The 13,480-nt window shown below is 36.6% G+C and overlaps 1 protein-coding gene across 4 annotated transcripts in view; it reads right to left on the bottom strand.

Moving 5' to 3' along the window:
- LOC117400658 (vesicle-associated membrane protein-associated protein A-like) overlaps positions 1-13,480 on the bottom strand; it is a 31,602-nt gene continuing 18,122 nt past the window's right edge. For 3 of the 4 annotated variants that reach the window (XM_059022044.1, XM_059022046.1, XM_059022045.1), the window contains exons 2-7: positions 9,595-9,747; positions 8,974-9,077; positions 5,405-5,485; positions 3,322-3,468; positions 1,404-1,583; positions 1-810 (exon numbers count right to left, since the gene is read on the bottom strand). In XM_059022044.1, coding sequence (XP_058878027.1) covers positions 649-810; positions 1,404-1,583; positions 3,322-3,468; positions 5,405-5,485; positions 8,974-9,077; positions 9,595-9,747 — 827 coding nt within the window. In that variant the 3' untranslated portion in view covers positions 1-648. The remainder of the gene's footprint in view (positions 811-1,403; positions 1,584-3,321; positions 3,469-5,404; positions 5,486-8,973; positions 9,078-9,594; positions 9,748-13,480) is intronic. The other variant, XM_034000916.3, reaches the window with a different exon arrangement.

The following is a 13,480-nucleotide window of genomic DNA, read 5'->3' as shown; positions in this document are numbered from 1 at the left end:
TTTTAGTGATTTTTTTTTTCTTTTTTATTTAACGTTAAATACCATGAGACAGAATTGTAAGAATGGAGCTTTTTTCAGTCAACAATTGCCTCAAGGGTTATAATCTGTGGCAGGAAAGAAAAAGAAAAGAAAGAAACAAAAAGAAAAATCTGCGTTGGTATCAGCAGGGACAGGAAAGGGGTGAGAGATTTACAAGGAAGGAGAGGCACCATTTTCCCTGGCACACCTCTTGAATTGGACTAACATCGAATTTCAAGAGTCAACAGGTTGCAAAATTTGTCTTTAAAAGGATTAAAATAACATTTACAAGACACAACATTCCATTCAACTCTTATTAAAACCACAGAGCGAGAAAGAGAACAATTCTTTATTTACGAATTTTCATCAAGGGCTCTATGTGCCTTGACACACCTGCTATTTATGTTTTGACAACATACAATTTTTTAATTTCCCCCCCCAAAGAACTGAAAAAAGGAAAATCTTGTTTTCTTTTTTTTGTGTGTACTAACCGCGTGATATTGTTAAAGGCAAGGCCTGTTTATGATGCTGTACACAAACATGGTCACTGTGGGCCACACTACCAATGTTATGGCAGGTCAACGGTAAAACAATTCCAGGCCTAAATGAGCACGTTTGCATGCTTTTTCTCTACAAGATGAATTTCCCTAGGAAGAATCCGATGAAAATGGCTGCGAGTACAACAAGGAGAGAAGGAAGAGAGCTGGAACTGTTGTCTCTACCCATCAAGCCTCCTGTGTTTGTTGGCATGTTGTCTGACCTAGGTGCCTTCCTCATCCTCAAACCATCATCCTGAAAAATAAACACAAAAAACAACAACCATTAACAAAGTGTGCTGTACATCAGTAAATAATTGGGGCCCTATTCATAAAACTTTAAAAAGGACTGTTTGAAAGAAATTACTATTGTTAAGCCAATTTTTTTTCATATGTAACCCTGGTGGTTTATTAGTTTTTTCACATTTTACACTGTTTAACAGAATGTTTATAACCACTCTGAGTGAAAGCGGAAAACCGCCAATCAGCCCACATTTCATCTCTGATTAAATAGATGTTGGGACCAGCACCTAACAACCTACGTGTTTGAAAACTCACGGCGATACATTACAAACTTGGAAACTTGAACTTGAATACAAAAATGGTCACACGTCGACATACTAGATGCTAATAAAACAAGCTGAAAACAAAATATTGCTGTGTAGCATTCCTTCACAACTTCTTATGAAGGTCGCAACCAAAACAAGCCAGGTTTAGACAAATGAACAGCACTACGGTTTTGACCACAAACCCCATAACAACCTCTATACATACAGCCCCTGGTCTTCACTGATCATAAGAAAACAAAAGGTATACACAGTTGATTTGACACAAGCAATAACCATGTACCTTAAGTTGCCGGTTTTCATCTGAGAGTTTCATCACATCAGATTGGAGCCTCTTGCACTCTTCCATGAGTTTCCTCATCTCAGTGTCGTCCAGTGACATGCTAGTGGGTTTTGGCAGGGAAGAACCGTCTTGCTTAGATGCATTAAGGACTGGAGTAGCTTTGCTTGATTCAATGTCATTCTGCAAATATTAGAAGGGAATTGTTACACCTACACCGATGTCAAAATGGATCAAATCAACCAACCAATAAATCGATTAATCAAATATTTGAATAGCTACAGCATTACTTAAAAGTCATTAATGTGTACTGTTTCTATTAACAATTACAATCCTTTTTAAGCAATGCTGTTTTTTGTGTTTGAAAAAAGTATCTTTTTGAGTTGACATATTAGCTGCTTTACAGCATATGACAGTGCACCAAAAGATATGTACATAGCACAAGGAACCTACACAGGAATGTATAATCATAAGGAAACAGATGTCCTGGTTGTTGCGCAGTAGACTAATGAGTGTTTTAACCTACTTCATCACCAACTTTAAAAGGGCAAGTGTGGTTTACATTTTTGCATATTGTAAATGCTATCAAAATATCGGTATTACTGGCACACATTTCCAAATGCCTTTAGCGTATAAAAGCAAATAAATGACATGATCCAGTTCTTCTGCAAATTAAAGGATGTAGTTTCAAAATTACACTCTATTATGTGCATATTAAGATAGAGACAACCGTACTGACAAAAATGCACATTTTAAAATGGGTAGGAAATTAGCCAATTAATTTTTGTTTTGCACGTTGGAAGTGAAAAGCATGTGATAAACAAACTCATATTTTTGGATCTGCTTCACTTTAAAATTATAAATTTTCAATTGTATATCACATCTCAAAGCTACAGGGTTCAACAAGCACGTAATATTTCAAATAGCCACATTAAAAAATAATTTGCAGGGGGTCCCCAAGTGGCTCATCCAGTTAAAGCGCTGCCGCTGGGAGCGCAGGATAAGTCATACAGCTCGGATGGCTCCAATTCGCGTTTGGGCTGTGCAAAAAGGCCGAACTTTGCTGGGGACTCCAAAGGGGGCGTCACATTGACTTTGACGCACCCGGGGTGTGGGATGGGAAACCAGCAGGGACCATTTCTCCTCATTGCGCAACAGCGAACCCTACTGGCCAGACACCAAGAACATTGAGTGGATAAAAGCTCTGTTCTTCGAGATCAGTAGCCCGTCCACCTCTGCTCTGGATTGCTCAGCGTCAAAGCGATTCTGGCTTTAGGCTTGTGAGATCGGAGGATGCTCACATGCCCTCAGAATGTCTGTGCTGTGTGAGAACCCGCTGCGGTGAGGAGAAAAAACATAATTGGACATTTCAAATTGGGAGAAAAATAAATAAAAATAGTAATTGGTCACATATACATACATACATTATATATATATATATATATATATATATATATATATATATATATATATATATATATATATATATATATATATATACACACACACACACACACATACATACATACATATATACACACACATATATATATATATATATATATATATATATATACACACATACATACATATACACATATTATATATATATATATATATATATATATATATATATATATATATATATATATATATATATACACACACACACACACACAGTTTACACACAGTATAAAGCTTTAGCTCGCTCAACTCATCAATGGGAAATGAGGAATGGATGGAAATATTGTAAGAGAAATATAATTGATAACATTTCTCAAAGTAAAACTGACTAAGTTCTACAACCAAACCCAAGACATTTAAAAGGAGTTGTACACATCTAATCTCACCTACAGCGCTACATTAAAAGCACTACAACAAAGCTTATGCCTAGAACAGCTTGACTCTCCCAACAACAAACCTGCATTTTCTCCCCTTTGATCTCACTGCTGGGGGCTGACACAAATCCCTGCAGATCAGTCTTGCTGCTAACAGTCAATGGGGTCTGAAGGTATCTGGTGCTGAAGGTGGTACGATGCTCAGGAGCATCCCCTGGTGTTGGGGCACCCTGTGGCAGCAAGCGAGCTTCACTGTCTGAACTGAACATAAAGGCTTTTGTGGAAGATTGCGGGGTCACTAAAATACTGACTATTGGTCTCTGTTCTTCAACTCTACTTTTCTATTTAGGAGAAAGAAGCATCATGCACAAGAAAGATGTAAGTAAGTAAGCAAGCAAGCAAGCTGGATGAGTTACACTTAATAGGAGGCTGTGTGGTCCAGTGGTTAAAGAAAAGGGCTTGTAACCAGGAGGTCCCCGGTTCAAATCCCACCTCAGCCACTGACTCATTGTGTGACCCTGAGCAAGTCACTTAACCTCCTTGTGCTCCGTCTTTCGGGTGAGACGTAATTGTAAGTGACTCTGCAGCTGATGCATAGTTCACACACCCTAGTCCCTGTAAGTCGCCTTGGATAAAGGCGTCTGCTAAATAAACTAATAATAATAATAATAACTTAATACTACTTTTTATATAGTTTTTACAATGGGGCCCAGGGGCAGGTATGGTGTAGTATATTTTATGTGAGGGAGTACTGGAATTATATTCATATTCATATTATTATTATTATTTATTTCTTAGCAGACGCCCTTATCCAGGGCGACTTACAATTGTTACAAGATATCACATTATTTTTACATATAATTACATTATTTTTTACACATTATTTTTACATACAATTACCCATTTATACAGTTGGGTTTTTACTGAAGCAATCTAGGTAAAGTACCTTGCTCAAGGGTACAGCAGCAGTGTCCCCCACCTGGGACTGAACCCAGGACCCTCCGGTCAAGAGTCCAGAGCCCTAACCACTACCTCATAATTAGTACCAGATTAGACATGTGCAGAGACAAACTATTTTGTTATGCTAATTAATATTATATTCCCTCTTGTGTAAAGAGGTTATTGTATGTTTTGTTTTATTTCCTTCTGTAAATTAGACATTAATGAAAACCCTGTTTTACAGTTTAATTTTGAAGGCATCTAGTTCTTCTGTAATCTCTCATAGACATTACCGAGATATCCACTCAAGCCAAGTGCTGTACTGGACACTACAGTCCTGTATACGATATAGGAAATACATTTATTTTTCAGTATTAAGATATTGAACTATTTAATTAATATCCTGGAGTTGTCTGTAAAGTCAGTATTGAGCGCATAAAGCTGACTATAGTTGAAAGTCAGAATTCTCAGTTCATTTTTATTTGGTCTATTCCACAATACAAGTTGCCACTTAAATTAATTAAAATTACTTTCAGTTATGTTTTACCCTTAACTGAGGAATCAGCTAAATAAATATTTCATAATTTGTTTGTTTGTATTCTAAACTACAATAGATTACAAAAATGTGTTATACAAACCATGTTTAATACAAATGACAAATCACCTAATCCTCAAAGCTCATTCTGAACAACAGTAACAAGAGTGATTCATCACTTAGCACAGTTGTTTTCCGAGAGCAATTTCTTGATTTGAGCAATTTGTGTTATTGTTCTATACTGGCAGTTCTTTCATAATTGAATGTCAATATGCATTTGAAATGTTTTATAAAAGACAAAGATGGGCCTCTAATGGACTGAAAAAGGCTGATCGTATTATAGTCTGACAGTTCCAGGTGACCACTATTATCAAAATGTACTTCATATTTTGTAATACTACTATTTGGGAACAGATCCAAGCAGCTGTTTCTTCACTTGTTTTTTTTTTTTAATAGTAAGTTAGCCCAGTCAACAACAATGACTAACCTGATAGTCAGCACCTGATTTTCAGCGGAGAGCTCAATCTGACTAATTAAATATTCATGTCATGCAGCACTAATAAAATGGATCAATGGAAGTCATCACCATACTACCTGAAACCCATTTCCACGGTATAAAGGACCACTGTATAAAACGAGGCAGCAAGAAAGTAAGTTACACTTCTTTTGCAGGGCCTAAGAATTTTACTTACCACTTTATCATTTTCAGAAGGTAGTTCAAATATGCATCTTAATTTGGAATCCATGAGATCATCAGGTTTTGCATCTTTCCACTGTAGAAAAAAGAAAGAAAAAAATGCTCTAAAATGCTCTAAAAATCAATACATTAAAATTTGAATTTTCAGATCTTGTCTCTTATTCAGTATTTTGTTTCCGTTTATAGACCTTTACAACTTTAACAGGCTGGTGATTCAATTATTAAAGCAACAAAGGCATTCTTTTTTCAAAACAGCCACATTAAACACATTACACTATGTAACACAATTTTTGTTCCTGGGTAGTAAGTGTTATTTCCTAATTGCTTATGCCTCAAAAGTATAGAAAATGGCTATTATTCCCCACAAACTTTGCTTTTGTGACCAGGACAGTGATATTTTGAAATTTACCTATTTCCAATGAGAAAACGGGCGAATTTGTGTCTTTTCGTTCACATAAAGTCAGAAAAAAACAACATATGAATCCAAATTAACATGTATTTATACTAAAGTAATACAAAATTACTACAAAAGATTTAGAAGTGAGTAGTTTTTCGAGATTTACGATTATACTGTAAATCACTTTCACGAATCAGCCCCCAAATGTAGTCTCCCATCATGTTCTCGTTATACTGTCCTTGGTAGCGGCGTTCAAAGTCCAGTATATCCTGGTGGAAGCGCTCGCCTTGCTCCTCCGAGTACGCTCCCATGTTCTCCTTGAATTTATCAAGATGAGTATCAAAGATATGGACTTTGAGGGACATCCTACAGCCCATTGTGCCGTAGTTCTTCACCAGAGTCTCAACCAGCTCTACATAGTTTTCGGCCTTGTGATTGCCCAGGAAGCCCCGAACCACTGCGACAAAGCTGTTCCAAGCCGCTTTCTCCTTACTAGTGAGCTTCTTGGGGAATTCATTGCACTCCAGGATCTTCTTTATCTGTGGTCTGACGAAGACACCGGCTTTGACCTTTGCCTCAGACAGCTTAGGGAAGTCGTCTTGAAGGTACTTGAAGGCTGCCGACTCCTTATCTAGAGCTCTGACAAATTGTTTCATAAGGCCCAATTTGATGTGCAGTGGTGGCATCAGCACCTTCCGGGGGTCCACCAGTGGCTCCCACTTGACGTTGTTCCTCCCCACAGAGAACTCGGTCCGCTGTGGCCAGTCCCGCCTCACACATCTTAGCAGATGCTTCCACAGAGTACTTTTTCGCTCTTGTCTTGATAAGTTGGCCGCAGACAAAGCAAAATGCGTCTGCCGGATGCTTGCAGCCTCTTGATGCCATCTCAGAAAAATGCAGATATGTATCCACTTAGGCAGCTGGAACTAAAGTGAACTGGTGGGCTTAAGGCCCCTGTATTTATACTACTATTTATATTACTGGAAAGTTCTAGAAAGTTCTAGAAGTTACTCCAAGTTTACTCAGCACTGAATCTATCTGGAATGTTCTGGAAAATAGGTAAATTTCAAAATATCACTGTCCTGGTCACAAAAGCAAAGTTTGTGGGGAATAATAGCCATTTTCTATACTTTTGAGGCATAAGCAATTAGGAAATAACACTTACTACCCAGGAACCAAAAAAAAAAATAAAATTTGTTACACAGTGTTATTAATGAATGACATAAAATCTGCTATCAGGGGAAGAGTACATTTAATGTAGCTGAATTTAGTTCTATTTTTTTATTTTTTCATGCAATGCTGCCCTCTGCTGTACCAAAAACATAAAATCATACTGCCAAACAGGATTGGAAAACTTGAAAATTGTCTATCTTTACTGAATGAGCCAATTAACCAACCCATATTTCATATACCAAATCTACATCCTAATTAAAAACACAAAACATGATATGTGGAAATTAAAAGGGATATACAAGATTTGAAAAATGTGAAATACCAATTCACACAAAGTTGGTATTCACATTTTTACCTAAGTAATACAGATGTGGTTTGGGTACATTTTTATGTTTAAATGCTATGCAGCTGTCAGCATTTAAACCATATCTACACACACACACACACGCTTCATATTACATTACGATGTATACTGACAGCCCTGGTTAGTATTTTGTAAGCAAAGAAATAAGCAAATAAGGTTTTAACATCGCAAAGACTTAACTACAAAAACATTTTTTTGATCTGTTAATTTATGGGCATTGGTTGATTAACCGTTAGATTCATCCGTGCACATTTTTAATAAAGGTAACAATCTTATAACGACGGTCCTGCATAGTAATACTAGAAAAATATAAGCCTGTTGGGAATTTGGTCTTTTTAAAAGCATTTGTATTATTTATATCTTAGTAAATGTCTCTCTGTATTTCTGCTGCACTAATGAGATGTACCTGTGCTGGCCCTGTGGGCACAAAGCGAATAAACTAAACTATTCTATTCAAAAGAACAAAACCAATAATAATAATAATAATAATAATAATAATAATAATAATAATATCCCCTTCTGTTGACAAATTACATAGATCAAGGACTTTTTTTTTTAACAAATGATTTGCACAAAAGTGTACTGGTAAATTAAAGCCAATACATAATTTATTTACACTTACGCATTCTGTGGATTAATATTGGTGGGGGGGGGGGGGGGGGGGGGGGATCCTGTTATACGTATTCACAGGGATGCAAGGGCTAAATAAGTCAGTCGCCATCTAGAGCTTTCTGGATGTTTGCTTTTTACTGCCATCAGTAGCTCCATCCACAGTCATTTCTGAATGTTTTAATTTCAAATGGTGAAGCATTGAACTTGTGTTTTTGTGGTATGGCAATTTTGTTTGTCATAATTATTTACATACCACAGTCCTCTCGTCCAGGGCCTCAAAATACTTCCAAACATGGCTTTGCCTCGTTCCTTTGTTAAGAGATGCCAATTTATTAAAAAATATATAACAAACGTCAGAAAAAAAACGCTTGTCATTAACTTTCTTACCATGTGGACTGTATGCCATACCACACCCACTACAACAAACTATAATAAAAACTATAAAACAGCCAAGTAGTACTAGTGAGAGGAGACTCAGAGAACAACAATTTCCCAGACTATAATACTATAAATATTATTGTTTTCAGGTAGAATATAAGGAAAGCCCTGTGTCTACATGTTGAATGTTTGTAAATGAAATTGTTCAAAGTAACATGACAGATACGTAGGTAATGCATACCTCATAAGTTAGTATGTATTGAAAGTACTCCTGACTTCAAGGTAATGTTGCATTCTCAAAACTGGAGAATAAATTCCTCAATGATCCAAAACCTTATCTGGAGCGCTGACAAGTGTTTAACTAAAGCCCTAGTAATGTACAGCACATGTGGTTAAAAGCAATTTAATTGAACTTCACAACATGGTGCCTTCCCTGTTAAGAAATAAAAAAGGTGTTCTTTTCCAAAGTTTAATTCCTTAAATAAAATAAATAAATAAAGAAATAAATAAATATAAATGAAATGCAATTCTTTCACTGAATGTGAACCACCAACTAAGATCAACTAATCATTGTTGCTATTTTCATTTAAAATGTAACAAGTACAGCTGAAAGTTTATTTTATTTATTTATTTTACTCACCACTGCCTCCATGTCTGTAACATGAGATGGAGCAAAGATGGTCTGTACCATAAATTTGTGTTTACTTTTTTCATTGGGATCGTAGTCAAAAGGTTGTAACATTACTGCAAAAGAAAAAATAGTACTTATTTGCAACATTAAAACTATAACGTTTATAAAATTATAAACGTTATAGTTATAAAATTAAACATGTTCTGGAACTTAATGTTACTGTAATGCTAGCAAATGGAAAAACGGCTGCACTCCACAAATGTGGTGTATGTATCAACTTACATTAGGACATAAAATGCACATTTGAATTCAGTAGCAAGTAGATCAGAATTGAGAGACATGCATATTTCCACCAAAATCTACAAAACAACAGTACACCACCCAGTAGGGAGGCAAGATTAGTATGGATACATGTACCTGAGTCAGTGGAAAAAAACACAGCTTCTGGTGGGACTAACATGTGTTTTCCATAAATGAGCAGGCTTATGAGAACTGCTTCTGAGGTAACTATTCAATTATAAAATAAATTTAAAAGAACAATATATATATATCGCACACTCTCTCTATATGTATCTATATATAGACACACACTGTACATATAGATATGGGGGGGGGGGGGTTGTTCCTTACCCGAGACGATTATGAAAGACCCCGGTTCGATCATCCCACTGTTCGGCCGTACACAGTACCTCCGCGGCGCCGTGGTCTTCACTTTGAAACATACTTTTCTGTCTGAGGGGTTTTTCAGCTTTAGGTTTGTAGTGACAACATCTGTGAAGGGACCTGTGAAGTGATCAGGAATGGGTCAGGGATGCAGCAAGAGAAAAAATTAAAAATCATGTCTGCCAATAAGCAGATTGCTGTGCTCCGACACCCAGCTCACCGAAATCTAGCCTAGGGGTCATCTGGATTTCACATTATGAAGCAGCATGCATCCCTCAGATGTGTTACACAAGAGTGCAGATTACTCTACATAAAATCCAGAAATTGAGGTTGTTGAAAAACAAAGTTTGCATGAATAGAAGAATAAAAAAAGACGGCTGACAATTAGAAAAGATGTGACTCGTCTTGTTTAAAACAGGAGTCAAACTGTTTTTTTTTGTTTACAAATTACTTTCATTGTCATTTTTATTTTATGAACAGTCAAAAAACAAAAAAAAACAAACAGACTTTAAAAACCATTCACTGTATGGAAGAATTTAATGCAACAGAACAATGATATGGGTACAAACTGAAGATGATTTTAGGATTTCAAAACTGTCCAGCGTTAGAAACTAACAAAATTGTGGTACTAGTCCTAAAATATAGGCTTAAATGTTATTTTCCTAAAAAAAAAATCACTTAAAATGTAGATTTTTTTATTGTATCAAAAAAAGACACAATAAACATGAATGCTCATTCAGATACATCGATAGGGTTTCTGCATCTGCCTTCCCCACATTCCAAACCCCAATAAAGTATATGTGGAGAACTTCACGTAGCATTTCACTGCCTCAGTACTGGTACTATCTGTAGAACCGCTCAAAATAAGACAAATATTTAGCAGTTCCCATTCTGGTTAACTGGGCTGGACGCTGGGTCCTGACAATAGTGTGTATACACTCCTGTGCCGGTTTAGAATTTCTGTAGGTTTTTCCCACATTTAATCCTTTAGCCTCATCCAGGTCACACATCCATTCAAAATCAGAATACAGTCGTGCATGCTTTGCAAGGACGTGAGCTGTTCTAAAACACATTTAGCTTTAAAATCACAGGTGTTTATGGGGTGTAGTAATTATTACACTTTTGATGTGCCTTGTTTGACAGTCTTTGCCTTCATCAGTTTCACACAGTTTTAAAGATTACTTGATTTTTCATGCATTTTAAAATCGACTCTCTTAAAAGGTAGATGACCCAGTCACAAATGTGCCACTCTGGCTTTTGTCATACTGGACACAAACCTTGCAGTACATCTTATTTTCTGAAGGCGTAGACTTACAGCAGCCAGTCAAATTGTGAAAGCCAGGTTACTTGTTTGCGAATCATCGTCTTGGGAGGGCGTCGCAATCGTTTTTTATGTCTAAAAAGTACATTTTGTTTATAGCGAAAGTTCACAGTTAAACTGGCGATGAATAAATGAATAGCATAAGTAAATCACACAGACATAATTCAATGAAACGCTGACGCATTCGCAGCCACCCTGCATTGGAGCAGGGTATTACGCGGCTGTATTGCTTCAATAAAATATCAGAATGCAAAACTACTGAAGGCACAATGCCTCTCAAATTTTTGTGCCTTTTTGTAGCTGAACAAGCAAACGGAAACTGAAATTTTACTTAACACTTCGAATAATAAAACAAATTGAATAGTGTAGGTTATATTCAAAATAAAAACATGTATTGTAAAAGGCAGTCAAAATGACTGCTTTGGCGGTTCTAGATTGGCAGGATTATAACTTCCTTATTTTCACGATCCTGTCTTTCAAACACCGTCAGGGTATTTAATACATGTATTTAGGAAAAGTCATGCACAGTAATTTAAATTTGAAGACCTCAAACCGTCAAAATGACTGCCGTGACGTTCTAGTGTTATGCGAGGCATTTCAGAATGACGTGCTTGCCTTTTATCTGTCCCATGAGATTCTGACTCGCTCTAAACCAGCACGACTCATTTTTGACCCAGATGGCCTTCCATAGAGATAACTATGCGTGTGCACGCATAATGTGGTTTTTTACTTTTTTCTGTCTAAAACTTTTAAATAGAGGCTCAAGCTGCTGCTGATCTTGTGAGATATATATATATATATATATATATATATATATATATATATATATATATATATATATATATATATATATATATAAATAAATAAATAAATAAATACTCTCGAGTAGCTCTCAAGAGCTCTTTTTCATTTGCCTTTTTGAATCTGTTGCGCAATTTCTGGTGAGGTGGTAAATAAGTGCAAGGTATTTTTGTCATTTCTAGTGAATACGTACATCTGATTTTTGTATACGAATACAAAATATTTGTCCCAGCACTAAACACTAAGTTTTATTTATTTTTTTTTATTTCTTTATTTTTTTTTTTTTTTTAATAATCCCTGCCATTGTTGTGTCTTCGCAATAAACAAAGTGGCCACACTCGTTTTCATAAAATAATAACATTCATTTTTAACTTGAATGCTTCAAATAAAATAAGAGTGAAAAAGGGGGCATTGTACAATGAAAAAATACAATATTTACTGTTCTATTTCTCTTTTTTGTATTCCACTTAACAAAAACTAGGATTTCATCATGAAAGAAAATTAAAACATTGATTACTATACGAGTCACTTCTTTTGCAAGTATGACCTGTAATCATATTGTAGACAGAAACAGACCCCAATTATAGTAGCGGCGGTAACAATCCAAGCAAACAGAGTGAACAGCAAAACTCACCAGCGCGTGGGGCTGATCTTAGCTGACAGTCAGAGCGCATCAGGAGAATACCCCCCACTGCTCCGTGCCTGACAATGGGGCGCCGGCAGGACATACCCCCGACTCACAACAGCAACAGTGACAAGCATGGGAAAGCGAGCAGCAGCTCCAGCAGAGTAAATCCCACCGATAAAATCTCACACAGATAAAATCATTTGACACAGACTTTTTTTTTGCCTTCGATGTAAAAATAATAATAAATAAAAAAATAAATGGTTAGTTCGGATATTTGTCCCAGCACCAATATATCATACCTCATTTACAACCCGCATGGAAGACAGTATCTGTCAATCTGAGCATGTTTACCTTTTACAAAGTGCAATGTGCAGTATAACTAGTGCAGCTAATTACATTTCATATTTGAATAATGCCAGTGCAAACAGTGAACACAAAGGGCCCTATTTAGCAACGTCTGCAAACCCCTAAGGCAATTGCAAAACACTTTTGCAGACAGTTCGCGTACCAAAATCAGGTGCATGTGTGGGCAAATAGACTTTGCCCACCTATGTGATTTAGCAACCATGTCCCACCCGGCAAGTCAGTGTTAGTACTGGACATGGGCTGAACTTTGGGGGAGTGTCCTCATTTACATACAAATGTTGCGATTTAGCAAACCCTCAAAAGGTGTTATCGTTTGCGTTTCAATTGACATGTGAAAAACAGGTCTAGACTATGTGCAAATTACATGGTCAACTATACTGATGAAACTACCAGGGAAGCAGGTAAAGAAAATAGAGAAAAAAAAGATAAATAAAAGAAATATAGAGTGCACACTAGATTTCTACATGACCAGATGGAGAGAGAAGATTAGACGTCCCCAAATATTAAGAAGTCATCTGTCTTTTCTGAGCCAGTCTGATAAACGTATGCAGTAATTTTGCCTCAACAGACAAACAATCACTGACATCTGCCCAGGCTGACCTGATGCGGAGATCACACTGTTTGCCTGTAGCACTAAGGGTACCCGCTGCACTAACGTTTCATGCCACTGGCACGTTCCAACGTACTCTGGGTTACTGTTAAGGCAAATATTTGGCGAATCACACCCATAAAACCTA

Source organism: Acipenser ruthenus, chromosome 4 (assembly GCF_902713425.1).
Source record: "Acipenser ruthenus chromosome 4, fAciRut3.2 maternal haplotype, whole genome shotgun sequence".
Classification (NCBI taxonomy): domain Eukaryota; kingdom Metazoa; phylum Chordata; class Actinopteri; order Acipenseriformes; family Acipenseridae; genus Acipenser; species Acipenser ruthenus.
The sequence above is the reverse complement of the archived record's forward strand: the minus strand, read 5'-3'. Positions and strand labels throughout refer to the sequence as shown.